This window comes from Bos taurus, chromosome 3, assembly GCF_002263795.3.
Source record: "Bos taurus isolate L1 Dominette 01449 registration number 42190680 breed Hereford chromosome 3, ARS-UCD2.0, whole genome shotgun sequence".
Classification (NCBI taxonomy): Eukaryota; Metazoa; Chordata; class Mammalia; order Artiodactyla; family Bovidae; genus Bos; species Bos taurus.
Window position 1 is genome coordinate 109,554,576 of NC_037330.1, and position 22,046 is coordinate 109,576,621.

At 41.6% G+C, this 22,046-nt stretch overlaps 1 protein-coding gene across 6 annotated transcripts in view; it reads right to left on the minus strand.

The window, feature by feature from the left end:
- The window catches only part of THRAP3 (thyroid hormone receptor associated protein 3), a 72,518-nt gene that overhangs the window by 2,113 nt on the left and 48,359 nt on the right, over positions 1-22,046 (minus strand). For 3 of the 6 annotated variants that reach the window (NM_001205565.1, XM_005204662.5, XM_005204661.5), the window contains 9 exons: positions 16,987-17,154; positions 11,959-12,864; positions 9,714-10,427; positions 8,621-8,793; positions 7,795-7,906; positions 6,511-6,595; positions 4,180-4,367; positions 1,709-1,904; positions 1,125-1,268 (listed from right to left, as the gene is read on the minus strand). In NM_001205565.1, the coding sequence (NP_001192494.1) occupies positions 1,125-1,268; positions 1,709-1,904; positions 4,180-4,367; positions 6,511-6,595; positions 7,795-7,906; positions 8,621-8,793; positions 9,714-10,427; positions 11,959-12,864; positions 16,987-17,123 (2,655 nt within the window). In that variant the 5' untranslated portion in view covers positions 17,124-17,154. The remainder of the gene's footprint in view (positions 1-1,124; positions 1,269-1,708; positions 1,905-4,179; positions 4,368-6,510; positions 6,596-7,794; positions 7,907-8,620; positions 8,794-9,713; positions 10,428-11,958; positions 12,865-16,986; positions 17,155-22,046) is intronic. The other 3 variants (XM_059882440.1, XM_005204663.5, XM_024985960.2) reach the window with 1 other exon arrangement.

Below are 22,046 nucleotides of genomic sequence, written 5' to 3' on the forward strand. Positions count from 1 at the left end.
AGTCTCAGACCAGTACTGGCAAAGGCAGAGCCAGAACCCAGCCTCCTGTCTTGTATCTTTTCTCCTTTCTCAGTTTTATGCAAGAAGGCAGTGCGGCAGAGTAGGGAAAAAACAAAACCTATAACTCAATCCCCGCTCTGATGATCTCATGAGAAACAAGGAGGGAACCAATGAATGAATGAATGAGACAGGATTTTGAAAAGTCACTGTTACCTCATCAGCCCCATGACTTCAAAGAGTCTGAACCCTCCATGCACACTAGTAGTACCTGAGGCTCCTGAGGGGTTAGTTCAGCTAAAGGACCAGCTGCTTCTTCACTAGCCTAAATTAATCAGGTTGGCAATGCTCCTTCAGGGACAGAGAAGGTACGGCCTTTTATCCTTCCTCTAAACAGCCCCACTCCAGTACCTATCCCGGGCCCAGTCCAGCCAACATTTTCCTAGATACAGGTTCAAGAGTCCTCTCAGAGTAGCTTCTAGCAGCCCCAGAAAAGCGAAGTTGGCTATGCACAGTGATTTACACAGCAACCTGCTTCCTACTTCCAGGCCAGTCCTCATGGGTAATCAGACTCAGCAGCAAGATTACCTTGGTTATTACAACACTCAGTCACATCAAACTTGGACCTGAGCCTGCTGTTAACACAGCAAGGCAATAGAGCTCTCTCACTGGCCAAGTAATTCGGCCTAGAAGAGCCCAGCTCCAGTGGTGTTTCATTCTGGAGACAGGTGCCCTCCCTCAAAAAGAGAACTGTCCTTCTTATCCATATCGTGCAGGGGCGTGACAAGGTGGAACTGCCACCTCTGGGGAAGGTAATGGTTCTATCCCTTGTAAAGGCTGGAGGCTTAGGGTGGGTGAGCAGTAAAATGATTTCACAGACAAAAAGGCAAGAGCAACCTTTCCTACTTATCCTGGAATCCATAAATATCTTAGATAACACTTTCAAGGTCAGGACTGCCTCTCTAGAGAACAGTCATCTTGCCAGAACTATACTAGCCCACAAGTACACATGTAACCAGTGCCATACCTGCATGCAGTTCTGGGAAAAAAAATCAATCAAAGCCTCACTATCAGCTACTGTGTATGTCAAAGGCCCCCTCGCCCTTCCTGGTTATCCCGACACATACCAAGTAGTATTTCTTGCTTTTGGGTGTGTACTCGGGGTCCCATTCCTCCTCCCGGCTTCTCTTCTGAAAATCGTTGTTGCTGCTGTTGTTGTTGTTACCAGAATAGTTGCCTCTGCCCCAGCCTCTTCCTCTGGCTCGAAACTGCTATGGCAATAAACGGGGAAAGGAACAAAGGGTCCATGTAAGGAATGGAGAAAAACAACTCCTTGTCTTCTATTCAAATACTTTCCTGCTGTCCTCCAGTCAGTATGCTGGTTAACTGGTTTTTAGCTATTCCCTTTCTGTTTATCTCAAGTCTATAGCCCAGACCGGGGACAATGCCATAAGGGCCTCCCTACATACAGCAGGAGTTACAACAAGTGAGGAATTTCAGACCAGAAGCCCTAAGAGGCTTTCTGGCTAAGTGATTATGAACAGGGGAAAAAAAAATTCAAAAAATGGAAAGCCTGGGGAATGGGAAACCACAGATTCTAGGGTCTACTGACCTAATCACCTGTATCAAGGGCAACAAAATAAATGTTCTGATCAGCACATAATTAGAATTAGCAGGAGAAAGGGCTTAAAGGGAGGGGGCAGAGTCTTACAAAGGTCCCTCGAGCTCTGCCTCCTCTCTCACTTGGACCCACGAAGTCTTTGGTCCCCAGCCTTGATTTGTCAAAGCCCGTGGTACTCTCCTCTCTCTCTTCTGTCTCTTCAGTGTACTCTTCTGCTTTGTAGGAGTGGGATGACTGGGAGGAAGATGATGATGACCTGGACCGGTCTCGTGCTCTCCGGTGCTTCCTATGAAAACACAAGAGGCCTCTAGGGTACAGTCCTTGTCTGGGGGCTCATAAGTAAGGAGCACAGGGCAATCAAGAGTGTGTCTGTGATGAGAACACTGAAAACAAGTAACCAGAAAAACCAACTCACCCTCAACATACCCACCCAGGGAACTGGGGAGCTTCCTCCCAGTTCTCTCAGTCATGTTCACTGACATATCTATGTCTGAGCCTGTGATAAACATGGGACACACACATACAGGAGGAGGGACAAAACGTCCATGCATGGCCTCTGGTAGCTCATTCTAATACATGTGCATGAACTGGAAAAACAAAAGGAGACAAACACTGTCATGAAAGCCAGAGAGTATCTGGTGCTAGGAGAGGCTTTATATATTACCATCTGTTTCAACTTTATGTTAGTTTTATTTCTCATAGAAGATTATGACCTGTCTTGGGAGGCTGTTCTAAAGATCGAAAAAACAACGTGCTTAAACACTCTACATTGACACAGCACGCATACAGTAAATGGCAATTATGATTTCAGTACTATTTTCCCCATCTTAGAGACAGGAGGTTCAGGTGACAGAACTAGGCAGATTTGGATTCAAACCTAGCACTAATTATACCAATACTCCACAAACCCTTCCCACTTTCCACTGCACTCCAACAGGTTTAGGTCATTAAGCCTAGGATCTGGCGGAATTCTTCCCAGAGTTATTTCCCATCCATCCCTTCATCTGGAGGAAATTACAGAGCAGGGGCAAATTAGACAGAGTAATACAGTGAGTCACTATATACGTACTAGAGGTTGGGGCCAGCCCTGCCATGTGGCAGTGGAGGAGGGTACCAGCCACCAGGAGTACAGGACTTACAGGGAAAAGCCAGCCAAGTGTTAGTAACCTATCATTACCCTCCTCCATTATGAAAAGCACCTTGCTAACCCCCCACCCCCACAGCCACCCCAACCCCCAAACATTTGAGAAGATCAAAGACAAATATTTGAATCCTACTAAATTATCCTACTAAGTTATTCTCATAGAATTCTTATAACTCAAATGTCTGACTCCTAGAAATCAGCACTATTTCAAGAGATTTTCAAAAATAAGACTCCAAAAATCCTGATTTGAGTCCCAACACTGCCTTTTATTAGTTGTGTGATCTTGGTGAGCCATTCTTCAATCATATGAGAAAGAGTTTTTGTATACAGTGAAAACAGTGGCATGATTATCATTTTTCTTCTTGCCCCAATCACAAAATACTAGAGTTGCAAGAGACTTGATTAAGGTTACAAACAAGTCAGAGGCAGTGGCATATGTCCCAGGGAAACAAATCAGGATCAGGGATCCAAGTCCAGGACTGAAAGGCTTGAAGGGTCCTACTCCCTTTCCACCAGAGAAGACTACTGTATCCCAACTTCCATTTCCTGTTGAGGATTATCAGATCCTCTATCTGTGGATACCCCTGAAAGCTGTTAGGGCTCATAATGCGTATGTTAACTGAGCGCAAGGATAGACAAAGTGAAAGAGAAGACATGAGCTTACTTCTCTATCTTTCAAACAGGCAAAAGGGATAGTCTACTAATTGTCTCGCTTATTTCGAAGGATTGTTATCAGAAAATGGATATAAAAGTGCTTGCTAGCTGAAGTCAGGAACACAGAAGTAGTGCTGCTTCCCACAGGAAGGCGTGGGGTTTCAATTCTGCAATCTTTAACGCGCATGACTGAAAAGTCATGGAACGTTCAAAAATGTAAATAGAGACAAGACCTTGGCATAAATGCTGCCTTATGAAGTTCAACAATGCTACCTTTGTTTAAAGAATATTTGGAACACCTCTCTTGAAGTGCCTGTGAAACTAGTTTAAAAGGCATTTAAGATCAACAAGCTTGTCCTATCTAGTTCTGCCCTGTTTCTCTGACCAGACAGTTTTTACTTGAATACAACTTTGAGCCATTTTAAAACATAACCTTCGCAAGACGATTTGTGATGAGAAAGGACATGTCAAAGAACATGTCCAAAACAAAAGCAAAAGAAATTCCCATGATTCTCCACACTGTCCCTATAGCCAAATCAACTGCCTATCTCCCAGGAGGCCTCCTTTGGACAAGGATTATGTCTATTTCATTCAAAAGTTCTATTTTCAATCTAGGGACTTTAATTGACAGTTAAAAGAAAACTACACAAAATAGTTCCTAATTGTTCTCCAGTGTGCAGGGTCTGCCGTAGGGCCTAATGAGGGGCAGACAAAGGAGTCCACTCAGGAGACTGAATGAGGCAACAGACAAGGGTTTACATACTTCTGCTTCTTTGATCCTTTATGAGTTTTCTCTGTTTTCTCAGCTGATCGCTCCCTTGAGTGGCTTGAGTCTCGGGAATCCACTGATTCTCTTGATTTACCTCGTTTAAGATCTCTCTCTTTATGTTTTTTACGACGTTCAATATCAAGGCGGAGATCAACAGGATCATCTTTGTATTTTCCCTCAGCCTGCCAAGAGAAATCAAAATTAAGGTTTTTGGGATTCAGGACTACAAACTCAACCACCCCACAAACTGTGGTTTCTATTCCAATGGAGTGGTACAGAGGAAGCACTGGGAATGTGAGGCACCTCGCCCAACTCGGGAGGGATACAGGATGTTCCACCAAAGTCACTTCATGAGAATCCCTAGAGAGCCCAAACCCATTCTCTAGAATAATGATGATAACCTTCTGCATATGCTACACACACACACACACACACACACACACACACACCCCTCCCTTGCTTTGCTATTTCCCTCTGTGGTCCAGTAATGACTTTGGCTAGCTGAAAAGCTGAGAAGGCCAAAATTAACCCTGGAAGGTGTTTAGTTAGGCTGGCTTAGGCTTAGTCACCAGCAGGAGTAGAAATGCTGTCATCTTTCCCCTACCTACACTGTGGCAGCTACCCTGGACCTATCCTCCATTTGGAATTACCTCTCAGTACTGAGTCCAATAATAGACAACGGAAGACTTACACAGCCTTCCAAAATGTTAGTTATATCAACAGATTTCTCTAGAGAAGGCATATCAAAAACCATAATAAAGAATTCATAAAGTTGGCAATACCAAGTCAAAGTTTATTTTAAAAAGAAAAATGAGAAAACATTTTCTCACTAACTTTCTACAAGTGTAACCTATCACAGTATGTGGCGCACAGACAGAGTGAGCCCAGCAACAACAGCTGCCCTCTACCCTAAACTATCAGGCAAAGGGCTTTCAACAGCTCTTGAGAAACTCAGTGAAAGCAGAGGAGCAAGGGGTTTTCAGGCATATTATACACTAAGATTTGTCTCGTGGAAGCAAAACCTCCCTAGGGACTTCTCTGGTAGACCAGTGGTTAAGACTGTGCTTTCACTGCAGAGGGTGTGGGTTCAATCCCTGCTCAGGGAACTAAGACCACACAAGCTGTGTGGTGCAACCAAAACACAAACAAACAACAACAACAACAACAACAAAAACCTCTCTAAAAAGAGGAAGGGATGAGCAGTTCACTTTGTATTAACATTTACTTACACAACTAAGCTTTTTGTTGAAATAATGAAGTTTTAATTAACAAGAATGGTAGGTGGTAACTTGGTTTATTTTACTGCATGCTTTTCTTCTGAGGAGGGAATGGGGCCCCTGCACCCTCCAAAGACCAAAAAAGAGAGAAGTACAGCTGCAGTTCCCTTAGTACACACAGCACCTCTAATGAATAGGCTTTGTGGGGCGGAGAGGATGACATCTCTCCTGATGTTTGAAAGTCTTGTGTTTCACATGGTTAGTGCCAAGCTGGTGGGTACTTGGAGAAAAGGGGGAGTGGGAGAGAAGACAGATTGTGCAAGAGTGCCTCTCATCACATTCAACCAACAAGACAAACCTATTTGGAAAACTTGAAAATTACTATTTTTAGAAACAGTTTCAGCAACATTGGAAGAGTCATCTCCATAGGGATTAAATTTCAATCTAATCTCTATAGGGTCCCTATGTGGGAACTGATGGTCAATAAATACTAAGATTTTTAAGAACCCAAATCTAGTACTTCTAGTAACAGACTGCACACAAGCTTTAATCTCTTAATAACAGTGTTTACGTGCACATCATTACACATGTAGCTGGGCTATCAAAGCAATGTTTAGCTTTAAAGTAACAGTAACCAACAGATGATAGATATGGCACAATGTTAGGAAAAAAATCTGGACTAGCTGCTTAAAACAGTCTATTCAGTTAAGTTATGAAAATTTCACTCTCCTCTGACATGCATGTCTTTTTGAAATCATGGTTGGAAATAGCGCATGTATATAGTTGATTTGATAATACTTACAAGCAGAAAAATATCACAAAAAGTTTCTTCTCTCATCATGGGCACTTGTTCCAAAACTCCTCTCTTTTTTTTCTCAAGCTCACCTCAATAGACTTTGGGGTCATTTACCATATTCTAACCACTTCACAAAGGTTGTTGATACATTTAATAAAAATTAACCCTTTGTAGTTCATTTTTAGAATTATGCCCATCCTTAAAAGAAAAACACAAACTTAAGTAGAGAGTAATTTAAACAAACACATTTCTGACAAGTTCATGCCCAACGCACTCATTTTGTTGGAATTACTGATCAAAGCAACAGTTCACCTTGTAGCCAGGTTCCCGGGGACTTTTCATTTCGTCATGAGCCAAACCATGTTTTCTGAATGTACTGGGGGAAATGTCTATCCTCCTAAAATTATAAACACAAAAGTTGTTCAACATTCCATAGTGTGAATATAGCATTTTAGTTCGTAAGTGAAGTAGCAGAAACACAGGCATTCCTTTTTATTCCTTTTTATTATACTCACCTTGTTTGTTTACATACTTACACTCTCCCATAGATATGTATGCACAGGCACACACGTACATGTACAGACACACACACTTGCTCTCTCCCAACTTTCCAAACTCAAACAGAAGGAACTTCATATTCCACCCAGCACTGTTATGGTCAAGAAAACAGACTCACCTATAGCCTTACTTATCATCATTCACATCAAGACTATCTATGCCCTGCTAACTTCAAAAAGCAGTTTTCACCTTGGGAACTGAAATATAATGGTCCATTATTCACCAATATGGTAAAGTCTAAGTGAGAAACAAGTGCCTGGCGTGACACACATCCCCAAAGACCCTAAATCCAAGACTATTACAAACATGGTCCTCTTACCTACTGCAAAGGTTCAATCAAAGTTTAAGACCAACTACATTTCTAGACAAAGTCCCTATTTGCTGAATAAATTCCCACAACCAATGTTTAAACCTCTGGGCTTTTTAAACCCTTTGACATAATTCTGTAAGTTCTTCTATCTTCATCCCCCACTTGCTGCAGATTCTCCCAAAGGAAGAACCAATATATGAAATACATGGGATGCTTAAAGAAACATTTACTTTATGTAAAGAAAGCTCACCGTGACCTTGGGTTATCATTTGCAAACTCCTCCTGCAACTCTCAAGAATACAAGGGTTCTTTTTATATCAAAAAGGGCTGTTTTCCTCAGGCCCAAAGGGAGAAACATGGTAATCAAAGCACACCTTTTCCATTACAAATCACTACTATCCTAGACTATGGAGACTGTTACCTTAAATTCTGCTATTACACCTGACAAATGGCAAAAACAAGACAAGTTTATTCTCTGGTGGGCAGTCTTTTGGGCTTCCCTGATAGCTCAGTTGGTAAGGAATCCACCTGCAATGCAGGAGACCCTGGTTCAATCCCTGGGTTGGGAAGATCCCCTGGAGAAGGGAAAAGCTACCCATTCCAGTATTCTGGCCTGGAGAATTCCAAGGACTGTAGAGTCCATGAGGTCACAAAGAGTCAGACACAACTGAGTGATTCTCCTTGAGCAGTCTTTTATGATCACCTCCAGTATAAGCCAGGGTCCTCACCTGTGAATCTCTGGGCTTTTCTTGTTTTTAGCTGCCTCCTGTTCACTTCCTCTCTTTAGATATTTAGTAAAGCGTTCATGCAATGTCATTCCAGAGGACCCAAAGTGATGCTCTGTGGGGAGTCAAAGAAAAATATGTCAGGCTGTTAAAGGCACACCCAACATTCAAACCCGTCTGCATGGATGAAACTGCAGCCACAGATATGTGAATGAAGTGTTCAAATCCATATAACAAACATACTGTGAAAAGTAAGGAAAATTAGCTGGTTCAGAAACAATCCAATATTGAGCACTGGATTGCCATGGTAGGACATGGATACAAAGATACTATTCTATGCATCAAGAGCACCAATTCCCCCTAAGTTCCAATTTCAGATGAAACTGTAACTGGCCCAAACCCAGCTTCTAGGTCACATTCCTCAGTCTGTCCACCTCCATTTGCCCAGAAGATGGCAGAATAATGTGGGACAAGATCTATAAGATGCTGCTAGAGGTATATGCGTATTAAGACAGGACAAATCAGATGGGCTGGGAAAGCCACTTTCCATACCCCTCTTTTCAAGCAATTTAAATCTTCACATGAAGGATTTCACCTAGCCTCAGGATCCCAGGTTATCACTAGTATTTTCACAATGTTCAGCTCTCTGATCAGAAAATGGAAACTTACCCCAGGAGACATTTCCTTCAAACCAGCCCCTAGGTTCAAAGGCCCTATTGATGAGATAAAGGTCCCTGACAGACTCCCTCATGCCCTGTCTCATCCTTCTGCTTGTTAGAAAGCTAAGCATGTAGAAAGGGAACCTGAGTGGGCTGGGGTCAGGACTCACCTTTAACATGGTGAACGATGGTCACTATATGCTGGGCAAACAGCTCTGAGGGGCTCCGCTGAGACTGAGCTGACTGTATGTGCTGGAAAATGGATCGAAATTCCTGCTCCTTTTTGTTGCTATGAACTAGATCCCGACAAAGCTTTCGTTCCTGAGCCAATAAGCCACTGGGTCTGAAAAATACACACAGGGTGACCCAATGTAACAAGATACACAGAAAGTCAGGACATTTAAGTCCTAAAAATGCAAGCATACTTTTGTAAGAGGTGAATTTATCTGCAAAGTTCCTTTTTAAATTTCTAGCAAAGTACAAAGAACCTCAAGGCACGTAACTGTGGAAAAAGGCCTTTCTCCCCTTGGAGTTTAATAGAAACAAATGGGCAGGATGAAGGATTAAACCTCAGTGATTCGGCTCTGCTCTGGAGGTGGGGGGGTGGTCTCTGCTGATCTTAACACATGACAAGTAGTGAGGCACCTCAGAAGACCAACTATCTTGGCCAGTCAGGGCCACTCAGTTTATGTGGCACAACGCAGCAAGAGTGGGATGTGGCTAGGCTGCTCAGCAGACTTCCAACTGGGTGTGCAACTCTCACACCAGGTGAAAAGCAGCCTGGGCCTCACAACTCTTTCCTGAAGTTCTCAAACCCCACACCCCAGCCCCAACTTTCAAACCATTACATTATTTGATGAAGGCCTGATATAATACATATTGTGACTTAGCTAAGAATGAAAACATGGATCCTGCATGGCTCCACAGGCAAAGACACCCTAAGCACATTAGAAAGACAATGGGACAGGAGTGGAATGGGGGGAGGGCGTATGATGTGACGAATACAGTGCAAGAGAGAAGCAGAGGGGAGCCAGTACCAAGACAGACAGTCACTACAGACTAAAAAGACGCTTCACGATACCGCCCCGAACACGTAATTACTGTGATACACACTTCTCCAACGAAAACAGGGAGACACAAGAGTATTCACAGTAAAAATGAGACAGTGGGAGAAATACAGGAGGGGTGTGTCCTTGTTCTAGAATGACCTTATGGAGAGAGGTTAGGCTAAAGCCCTGAGGGTCAAGATGGACTACACCTCACCTTGCAAGGTCCTCATCAAAAGAGTCCATCCGGACATTGACTTGGGCCTCTCGAGTAATGGAAAAGGAAGACTTCCCTGTGGAAAAGTCTCCTTTGGCTCCTAGCTTCTCTCGGCTCTCAGAGGTCTTTCTTGGGGGAGGTGAAGAGCTCTTCTCCTGGACTGCTTTGTAAGCAGTCACTCGGAAATTCTTTTCAGGCACAAATCCCCTGTGCCCACTTTCACTTCTCTTGGATCCTCCTCGCTCCTCCTTTTTGGATCTCTCTGAAAAGGATTCCTCCTCCAACTCCTCCGTTTTTCTTTGCTTTTCCTTTCCTGGAGGTGCGTACACCAGGCCCTCCCATTTGCCTGACTTCTCCTCCTCCTGGTTTTTGCTTGCACCTGCTATGACTTTCGACATGAATTTGGGTTCATCGTCAAACTCAGATTCCTTCCTTCCTTTAGCCTTGTCTTTATCTTGATCATCCATCTCCTCCTTGTGGAAGTCAGCCATCTTCTTCTCAAAGTCATCTCGGAGCTTATACCTTTTGGGAGACTGGCTACCCCGAAAAGGCTTCTCAGTATCAGTTTTGGGAGCAAATGAATCAGATTTCATTTTTGTATCACCCAATCCCGTGTCAGAGAAGCTCCCTTTCTCTTTCATTTTCTCTTTATCAGTATTTGTTTGTTTCTGTTCCTTATCTTTTCCATTCTCTGTCTTCTGTTCATCTAGATACCTAGTTATGAAAACACAAGGGAGACACACAAGAGACTTAAACAACCTGATCCAAAATAAAACAGCACCATATGGTCTTAGGTTTTTGACTCTCTAACAAGCATGACTTGTGGATTCCAGCGTTGCCAAAGGTGTCTTGATTACCTTTTTGTTAATTTCTGAAAAACTGCTCTTCACAGATTTATGAATTTTGCATTTAAAAGATAAATAAATGTTCTGTGGAGTTGTATATTACAAAAACAAGCAAAAAGAAAATAGCAAAGGCATTTTTTAGGGTACTAAAAAACAAAAACCTACTTACCTGTAAGCGGTCTAGGAAAAAAAAAATTAAGGTCTTATCCAACCTTCACTCAAGTCACTTAAAATCTGCTTTCAGCAAAGTTAACATAGAATGTTCAACCTTGGACTGTTTTGCTTTTATACAACTCACATTTGGAAATACAAGTCTCAAAAGAGACTTCAAATTTGCTTCAAGTCACCTAGAAGACCTAAGTATGAAATATACTGTGAACACAAACAAAATACATGTTAATTGGGGGAGGGGGCAAAATTCATCCCACTCAATTCTTATGGAAAAGCAGAGTTCATGCCCAAGTGTTCTAATAAGATTCACAGTCCTGGCAAGGAACAAAACCTGTATTTTAAAGCAGACTTACTGAAGGCTGGGAAGTACAGGTTCTGAACATCACATCTGTACCATTAATGGAAAAAGTCTAATCAAATTAACAGTTGCATTAATATGGCAAAAAAAAAAAAAAAAAAAAAAAAGAACCAAAAAAGGAACCAAAGGACAGCAGGGCATCAAAGAAAATGCTAATAAGAGAAAAAGGGGGAGTGGGGGGCAGGAGGGGCACCTGCTCCATAGGTCCCTCTTGACAACGTGGTCCCAATGCAACTTCCCTGTTGCGTCTCTGCCATCCCAATGCATACAACCACACAAAACAAAGACTTGTGCTCCAACTCACCGTGTCCCTCAGGGTAGAAAGACAGAAGCACTATTATGTCCTCTCCTAACATGCAGCCTGCTTGGCTTCTACTGGAACATACACCCACCTTGCGATTTTATAACAAGGTCTTCCTGGACTAAGCCTTGGACTTTCCCATTCTGCCCAGTCTCCTCAACTGGAGGGTGTGAGGGTGCAGCTCTTCACCATGATGGGCTGATGCAGATCGATCATAGGAGATGGTGGATCTTAGAGGGTCTAACAGCTCCAATAGCCATTCATTTTGGTAAAGACCACATTTTTTTGATAGCTGACCCACAAATCTCTATTGTTCTCTGGCTTACACTGGTAGAATCCAAGGCAAACTTTAAATGTGAAAACATCATTGCAGAGTAATCTAGAATTTGTGCTGTAATACAAATTCAGGAAGGTAGGAAAACCAGAGTTAAGCTAAAGGTTTCCTTGGATGATGCTTTCAAACTGGCGAAATGAAACTTTAGGAAACGGGAATTACCTTATTACTATTAATCAGAGCTCTAAGGACCACATTACAACTAAATTGCCAGCTGGTGAGATAAAAATACTTGCCTCTTTGTATAGGCTGCTCCTCCTGGAGCAGCAGCCTCCTCCTTCTGAGATGAGCCATATGTTGAGCCAGTGGCCGGTGGACTCTTACCCACGGGACTCTTTTTGGATGGGCTTAAGGACCCTGAGCCATGGTCAAACTGACCTTGGTGAGTCCCACCCTGGTACCCAGCACCACTCTGCAGAGTTGAGCCCATCTGGGATGTGCTGGAAAGTGGAGGGCTAGGTTTTGGCACAGGGCTAGGACGAGGTGACCGCCGCCTCACCACCACAGACTGGAGGGGGCTTTTGAGAGCTGGGCTTCGCTCCCGGGGACTCAGCTCAGACACTCCTGAGGCCCGTGATGCAGAACCAGCACTGTATGTGGTGGCATCTGGCCACGGCTTTGAGCTCTCAGATGCTTTTGGGTCTTGAGAGGTGCCTCCAGAGAATGGCTGCTCCTTGGCCTCATCTCCCTGGTTATCACCAGCAGCCTGGGACGGCCGGCTATCCTTGGAAGAGGACTTTTTCTCCTTTGCAGACTTGCGCTTAGAAGATTCAACTCGGCTGTGGTTGGAGGAAGAACGAGAGGACGAGGAACGCCTTGACCTATCAGAGGAAGACTTATCGGAGTTTCTGGAGTGGCTCCTGGACCTTGGTGAAGGGGACCTTCTCTTTGGGGACCGGGATCGGGAACGGCCCCGACGAGGACTGTATGCTTGCCGGTAATTCTGCCAATTTGAGCGGTAGTTTCCATAGCCTCCTCGGTTATACTGGCCCCATGGATAAAAGCCTCTGTTGCGCCCACGGAAATAATAGGGCCTTCTATAGCCTCTGTTGTGACCTCGGAAATCTCGATTCTGATATACTCTTGGGTGATTTCTCTCTCTGTTATGAGCTGGAGAATATGATCTGGAACGAGACCTAGAACTGAAAGAGGGGCAGGGGAGGGAAGAAAAGTTTGAATTTTTGACACAAGCATTTTTATTCAAGAAAAACCTGCCAACAAAGAGGTAAAGCCCTACTCTTATGTATCATTTATTTTCAAACTAAAGGTACAAACTTAAAGAGCTAATCCTACTCTTATGGCCACATTAAGTACAAAAATAAAAAAATCACTTTAACAAACCAGACACTGCGATGACTCATTAATACCACTGTAGCACATTCTACATGGAGATATATTTCTACCATGACTGAGGGAATATAAAAATGCTCTCAATGTACTAAACAAACATTTTAATATAGTATACTAATTAGTTTCACAGGCACAAAGGATTTTACAGATAGGTCCCCGCGTCATCGGAGGAGAGGACAAACTGCAAGCTGTGGTACCCAGAGAGGAAGTCTTCAGGTCCCCTGGCCTCATTCAGTTTATTCCCTATCCCACCCACCTCTGACTGTGCAGGGCTAATTTCTTGGCTTCCACCAAGATTTGGGTTTGTGAAATACAGTTGCAACATGTCTAAACCAAAGAACACTTAAATAGGGACTGAGAGAACGCATCTGTTCAAAGCTTAAAAAAACTTCAACTGAAATCAGATCAACAAACCAAGCAAATATTGTTGTTTTTTTAAACTGGGAATCTGGAAATGGTCTCATTCTCTAGGTCAAGTTTCTGTGGCTGAACTACAAGGTCTTCCATAGGTGCCACAAGAGGGCACCATCTGACCATAACACACCCAAGCACACAACATAGCAGCAAAGAGACTACAAACAGCCCCACACCTGCACATCTGTCAGGCCACTGTTCCTCCTCATTTAACAATACAGAATTCTGATTTAGCAAAGGCCCATTTCCAGAACTACAAGGATTCAACAGTCATCTAACTCTGTAAAAATTACATGTTCACTATTAAGTGGATATTTGGAGCAGGCTCTGTCCACTCCATGCATCAACCTGATATTGCAGTACCTCCAGGAACTGGGGTGGGATGATATTACATATTTATAAATGCCAGACTTATCGATGACAAGGAAGTCTGTTTCCATCAAAAAGCCAAAAGCTGTACTTGCTGGTATAGGAATCTACTGGGCTTCTTCAACACCACTTATTGTGTCAACTATAATATAGAGCATTAATTGGTCACTACTCCTAAGTATTAACAGTTACCTAGAAATACGTAAAATTACTAGAAAACTCCAAAAAAAACCTTTCCTTTATATACAGAATAAAAACCCTTCAGTTCATAAGCAGGCCTTCTCATATCAGACCTAATTGGAACCATACATTTTTATATGTTTGCTTATATAAGTTTTATAACTAACTCCACTTAGCAATGTGACAGGTTATAACAACTAAATAAAATGTTATCCTTAGAAAGAAACTAGAAGATAAAATAGGATTGTTTTTCCACTACCCATTGTGTCCAGGTTCTTTATCCACCCCAAGAACAAGACCTGGTAAAGATGCAGCGAACTGCCGGCTGTGAATGGTTGCTATTTAAGTACGATTTAAAAAAAAAAAAAAAACTTACCTTTCACACTTTTCATTCGAAAACAGTAACAATACAAGAAAGAAGAAGGGAGAAGCAGATGCGGCTATGAAACTGAATATGACCCGATTTAATGGCTATACTTGAGGTAGGTGATGCACCACCAGCACTAGGGAGGGTTTAATTCATGTTCCCATCCTCACAGGCTACTGCTGCTTCTGTCACCAATTATTAGTGAGGGCCCTGCGGCACACTGCATCCAAAACCCGCAGTCACTGCACAGATGCAGGAACATGAGTCTCTGCAGATTGCAAATGAAGTTATTTAGAAGTCACTTAAAAGGATACAGTCTGTGAAATATAAGGAAACAACCAATTTTTCTCCAGTTCTGTAGAACTCAGCAGTTAAGTTAAATTAAAGACATGGTTTCTCAAACTCTCTGGATAGTATATTTTCCTTATAGGAGAGGGGAAACAAAAGAAAAACATGAAACAGATAAGCCAGAAATAAAAACTGAACATCTAGTGGCAAATTTATCTGTTTCTAAAAAACAGAGAAGTCAGACTAGAATTAAATATAAAAACATTTTTGTAGTGACAATATTCCTCCAAAGTAATCTTCCAGGCATTAAAACAGCACATAGAGTGGCTCCAGACGTACCCCAAAACATACTGCCTGCCTAAGATATCTTTCCCTCATTTACCAAGTTGATGACCATGCCAAATGATATGTACAATTAGGAGAAGCAATCTGTCCAGAATCCCAGTTATCACAAATATTGCAGAGTTGGTTAGCATTTTTCATTTTGGTTTATGTCAGTTCAATTCTCTCCGTTTCAGTTGTACAGACTCTTTTTTTTTTTTTAACCAATTAGTTTCCATTTATTAAATTAACTTTTAAAATTACCTGTAGAACCAAATGAGCTAAAACTGAGGTTTAAACAGTCCAGATCAAAAGAATATGGGTGTAAGGTGGAGTTCACTAGCAGTCTCTGCTTAGTCCTATGGCCTTGTTAGCAACTTCCTGAGGTAAATATATTCAGTGGATTTTCCCTCTTTCTTGGGGGGTAGGGGAACAGTATGAGAAAATGGGATGGAACTTTACTTTTAGAGACTCTGACACAATTAGGCAACAGACACTCTATCTAGCACAAAGCTTGAACAAAGCCTGATATAAAAGTATGTGCCCAAGAAATATGGAAGAGAAAAACAAAGCTAAGACTGGTTACCCTCAAGACATAATGTTGTTATTTTTTTAATGGAGGGTTTTTTTTGAAGGAGAGACCCGGAGTTTAAAACTTCCTACTCTACACTATATGGAAGTCATCACCATTTTTGCACACCTACTTTTTGTTCAATCTCTACTCTGAAATTAATTTTCAAACAGGCTTCTCACAGATTCCATTTAAGAATTAACTTATTCTTGTTGGGAAGGTGAGGGTAGGGGAGAATCCTACCAATCTGGAGAAGGGCTCTAGGACACTCATCTAAAGTAATCAGCAGGGGCTCCAAGTGGCAAAACTGAGAATCACATCCTTGCCTATTGCAACTCTGACAAAAAGAATGATTTCGGTGTTTAAATATGTAAATGATCAATATTTCTCTAACACACATATAGAAACTTGAAAGTGAAAGTGAAGTCACTCAGTCGTCTCTGACTCTGCGACCCCGTGGACTATAGCCTACCAGGCTCCTCTGTCCATGGGATTTTCCAGGCAATAGTACTGGAGTGGATTGCCATTTCCTTCTCCAGGGGATCTTCCCAACCCAGGGATTGAACCCACATTGTAGATAGGCGCTTTATTGTCTGAGCCACCAGGGAAGTCCATAGAGAAACTTACATTTATTAAAAGGTTCTTACCCACTCACAAAATTAAGTTTTAAAGAATGAAAAATAGAACTCATAACACAGAAAAAAAAAAAAAGACGCTGGAAGTTGGGCACCCTATTCCAAGACACAGCTGAAATAAGGAAATAATCCAACTAAAGGTGTAGAAACTAATTAAAGAATATTGGTGATAAATTCAAAAGAAGTACTTGCACATTTAGTCAGGCAAAATGATGCCTACAATAGTGACTTTTAGGTAGTTTTAAGATGTGTTTTACTAAATAGATGCAGCTTGTTAGTAAGTGGCATATCAGGGGTATATAAGTGACTACTGACTAGTTTCTTTAAGGTTTATTTTAGTGGGTTAAGGTTTCTTTTTCTTGCAATGTTGATTGTACCATTACTCTTCTTAGCTATCTTTTCTTTGCTAAGAATGCAACTAAACTTTGGCCCAAGCCTCCAAAAATACTTCAGTGAATTTTTTCAGTGAACAATCTGGTACAGAGATTTGAAGCAAGTAGCTAAAAAAAAATATTCTTTCTTTCAAAGTGGATGAAAAACAGTATCTGCTGGCAGGAAAGAAAAGGAATTAGGCAAACAGCATTGCAATCAAAGTTGATTTAGAGTTGTAGTGTTTGAAGAGACCTGGAATATCTTACAGCCCAACACTCCACCTCAAGCGAATGCCCTACCTCCACTTGACACTCACAGAAAGAGTCTAACAAAAGATCTTCAGAGACCCACACTGACAAACCAATGATGATCTCATTATACAGTCATACCCCCTTACCTCAGCCTGCGCTTCCTTGAACGAGAGACAGAGCGACTTCGGGATCGAGACTTCGAAAACGAACGAGAACGAGATCTTGATGCAGATCTTGACCGAGAAGAGCGAGATCCAGACTTAGATTTGTTTGTTTTTGACATCTCTGAAGAAAGGGTCACTTTTCAATTATACCTAAGAATCAAACAAATGAGTGAGCCTCTTTGTAAACCTGAACTTCTGTGAACACTTAGAAACAAACAAAAAAGATGACATGACTGCTTTAGAGAGGTGGGAGAGGGTGAGATGTATGGAGAGAGTAACATGGAAATTTATAATACCATATGTAAAATAGATAGCCAATGGGAATCTGCTATATGACTCATGGAACTCAAACAGGGACTCAGTGATAATCTAGAAGGGTGGGAGGGGGAGGGAGATGGAAAGGAGGTTCAGGAGGGAGGGGACATGGGTGTATCAATGGCTAATTCTTATTGATATATTTACAGAAAACCACAAAATTCTGTAAAGCAATTATCCTTCAATTACAAAAATAAATTAAAAACAAAACAAAAAAAACCACTCCTTGCCCTTTTACCAAGGAGGATTTCTAAGCAGTACAATTCCAAACACCATCCCATAGCAGCCAATGGAAAACCTGACTTGTAATTCTCACTAGAGAACACCACAGACAAAAATGAAGCAAGCTATCAATAATCTGGGACATGTAGTCTTTTCTCAACAAGCAGACAAGTTTTGCCAACTCAGCTAACTGTTAATACAAGTAATGAGATGACCTAAGACAGGGTTTTCCCAGTCCTCACAGGAGAAACTCTATGCAATGGCATCTTGATTAGAGAGTAGGTGGCATTTCTGACCATTTATTTCCCTACTTCCTGGACCTGAAGCCATGAAGCATATCCTTAATATTTACTTCAAAGGAAAAGGTTTAAACTGTAAGAGACTATTCTCAAATACTGTAATGCCACAACAGGATGTAGTACATCATGTAAAATACAGGACATTAATCCATAAACACAGGAATAAAGTAATTTATAAGGAGAAAAACTATTAACTTTCTTTTAGCCTGTCACTACCTTCAAAAGCCAACCTTCTTTCGGGGTCACTTTCCCATGAAAAAAAAAAACCCACAAAATTGTCTCTTCTTTTTTTCAAAGATCATAAAGCTAGTTAATAGGCAAACCAGGTAAGAACTATAGGGCCTAATTCTGTCACACCTCACTGCTTAACAAAAGATTCTTTTATGTGAAGGGAAAATAATAACTGATGAACATTTCACCCTTCCCTCTCAGATTTTCTTGTTATTCAGATCCCGGCTCAAAAGCTATCTATCCAGAGGCTTGCCCTGGCCACCCAATCAAAAGCCATTTTCTAAGGTATAGTCCAATGCCTGTTTTCTTCTTCAGAGCATTCAATCTAGGACTTGAAAGTTATTTACTTTGCACTTGTTTACTTTGCTTTTCCACCTGTACCCAAGTAGAATGCAAGCTCCCACCGGCATAAATCTCTTATTTACTAATGGATGCTCAATGCCCAGAACAACAGACACTTAAACAATATTTTTATTAACTTATCCTCAAGCAGAGTATCATTACACCCGTTTTTACAGATGAGGATACTGAGCACATAAAAGAAGGTAACTAACTTGCCCAAAGCACACAGCTTTAAGTGGCTAAGCTGGGATTTGAACCCAAGTGAGCTGGCTCCAAACCAGTGTTCTTTAACTACCATTATATTATATGGTCTTGCCAGAGACTTGTGGGATGAATAAATGATTCTAAGTCTCAACTCCTACAGAGTTCAGGATCTGGTAAGAGAGCAACACAGAGACAAACTGAAAGGCAGTATTTGTTTATCATTACTATATTCAAGTTTTAGATTTGAATTTTAATAACTTTTGGAAAGGCAAAGAAGTCCAGGAAGCTTCTACAGCTCCAGTTCATAGGGATTATAACCATAATAATCTCAAGAGACATAATTTAGAAGAGGACTGAGAAACGGCTAGGAAGCCAAAGACAAAGGGTGATGAGTAAGAGATTGCTAAATGAGGATACCAAAGGCCTACATCTAGATCCTGCCAAAAGGATCAAACTGTTACATGTTCTATCAAGGTCAAAGATGTTCAGTTTGGAGCCAATTTTCGCCAGCAGTGTCACTGTACAAAGCCAGGGTGGAAGAATAAGTTATTTGGGGATATAGGGTGAAGGTGTAAATAAGAAACTTACAGAAACTGAATATTGAAAACACATTGTTTTTTTGGTTGGCCTTCAGTATATTTGGGGATTCCTTGGGTTCATTCCTGTTCAATGGCTTTTTTCTGTTACAAGTCTAGGGATATCTTTGCCTAGTAACTTCTCTGTCCAATTTCCAATTTTAGCCTAGGCTAGAAATAAAAATCCTTTTAGCTCACTTTTACACAACAGGTGGACAATATCAGACTTTAAAAGGGAGGGAATTCGCTGGTGATACAGTGGTTAGGACTCTGTATTTTCACTGCTAAGAGTGCAGGTTCAATCACTGGTCAAGGAACTAAGATCCTGCAAGCTGTGCTACATTGCCAAAAAAATTTTAAAAAGAAAGAAGGAAAAAAGAAGATGGGGGAACAAGTTAGTAAAACAGGAAATATTCATTTCCACTCCCAGACATTGGAAAATTAAGACATTTTCATTAACAGGAAGAGAAAGCTGTCACTTAAATACAAACAGAGCCAAATTTAACAGTTTTATATATATTAAACTTACTAGAGTTGACAAGTATATTCAAGAGTCACTTACTGTGACAGCACCTTCACTTCGAGAACTCCTTTAATGTGAGCTGAAATTAAAACACCACTACCCCTGAGAGTTAAGAGGAATAACTCTGGATGATACAAAACTAGAGCTGGAAATAGATCAAATAAATACCTTAACTCATTCACGAGAACTCTTGAAAGTGGACAATGATAAATTAAAGCAGACTTGGTCTTTGCCTCCGTGGAATTTATAATCTAGAGTTGCAGACAGACAATAAACAAGTGAGCAAGCAAAAACGTAATTCTGGCAAGTACTAGGAAGATGGCAAAAAAAAAAAAAAAAAAGCACAAATATGGGCAAATTTATAAAGTATGGTACCAAGAGACTCGGGTTCAAGCCCTGGGTTAGGAAGACCCCCTAGAGGAGGATATGGCAACCTACCCCAGTATTCTTGCCTGGAAAATTTCATGGACAGAGGAGCTTGGCGAGCTACAGTCTATGGGGTCGCAAAGAGTCTAACGTTAACTGAGCACACACGCACAGAATGACTTATTTAGGTAGGACGGTCCAGAGATAGCAGTTAAGCTGTCACCTGAAGACTATGAAAGAGCAAGTCACATAAAAAAGGGAAAGCTCCATAAGATTGAGAAGTCTTTTCTCTTGATATACATAAACAGATATAAAACACAAATATTTTAGTGTAAGGCAGGGACAACCATATCTAAAACTATCTGATCAAATTACTAAAATTCATTCAAAACAACTCTCAGTTTTAATTTTGAAGACTTTTTAAATGTCACTGCCATTACACATAGGTTTTCCCATTTCTAACATTTCTTCCATGTCTATGCTCTAAAAATATTATGGAGAGTGAGACAGACAAATCAGATCAGATCAGTCGCTCAGTCATGTCCGACTCTTTGTGACCCCACGAATCACAGCACGCCAGGCCTCCCTGTCCATCACCAACTCCCAGAGTTCACTGAGACTCACGTCCATCGAGTCAATGATGACATCCAGCCATCTCATCCTCTGTTGTCCACTTCTCTTCCTGCCCCCAGTCCCTCCCAGCATCAGAGTCTTTTCCAATGAGTCAACTCTTCGCATGAGGTGGCCAAAGTACTGGAGTTTCAGCTTTAGCATCATTCCTTCCAAAGAAATCCCAGGGCTGATCGCCTTCAGAATGGACTGGTTGGATCTCCTTACAGTCCAAGGGACTCTCAAGAGTCTTCTCCAACACCACAGTTCAAAAGCATCAATTCTTCAGCACTCAGCCTTCTTCACAGTCCAACTCTCACATCCATACATGACCACAGGAAAAACCATAGCCTTGACTAGATGAACCTTTGTTGGCAAAGTAATGTCTCTGCTTTTCAATATGCTATCTAGGTTGGTCATAACTTTCCTTCCAAGGAGTAAGCGTCTTTTAATTTCATGGCTGCAGTCACCATCTGCAGTGATTTTGGAGCCCAGAAAAATAAAGTTTGACACTGTTTCCCGTGTTTCCCCATCTATTTCCCATGAAGAAATGGGACTGGATGCCATGATCTTCGTTTTCTGAATGTTGAGCTTTAAGCCAACTTTTTCACTCTCCACTTTCACTTTCATCAAGAGGCTTTTGAGTTCCTCTTCACTTTCTGCCATAAGGGTGGTGTCATCTGCATCTGAGGTGATTGATATTTCTCCCGGCAATCTTGATTCCAGCTTGTTTCTTCCAGTCCAGCGTTTCTCATGATGTACTCTGCACATAAGTTAAATAAGCAGGGTGACAATATACAGCCTTGATGTACTCCTTTTCCTATTTGGAACCAGTCTGTTGTTCCATGTCCAGTTCTAACTGTTGCTTCCTGACCTGCATACAGATTTCTCAAGAGGCAGGTCAGGTGGTCTGGTATTCCCATCTCTTTCAGAATTTTCCACAGTTTATTGTGATCCACACAGTCAAAGGCTTTGGCATAGTCAATAAAGTAGAAATAGATGTTTTTCTGGAACTCTCTTGCTTTTTCCATGATCCAGCAGATGTTGGCATTTTGATCTCTGGTTCCTCTGCCTTTTCTAAAACCAGCTTGAACATCAGGAAGTTCACGGTTCACATATTGCTGAAGCCTGGCTTGGAGAATTTTGAGCATTACTTTACTAGCGTGTGAGATGAGTGCAATTGTGCAGTAGTTTGCGCATTCTTTGGCATTGCCTTTCTTTGGGATTGGAATGAAAGCTGACCTTTTCCAGTCCTGTGGCCACTGCTGAGTTTTCCAAATTTGCTGGCATATTGAATGCAGCACTTTCACAGCATCATCTTTCAGGATTTGGAATAGCTCAACTGGAATCCTATCA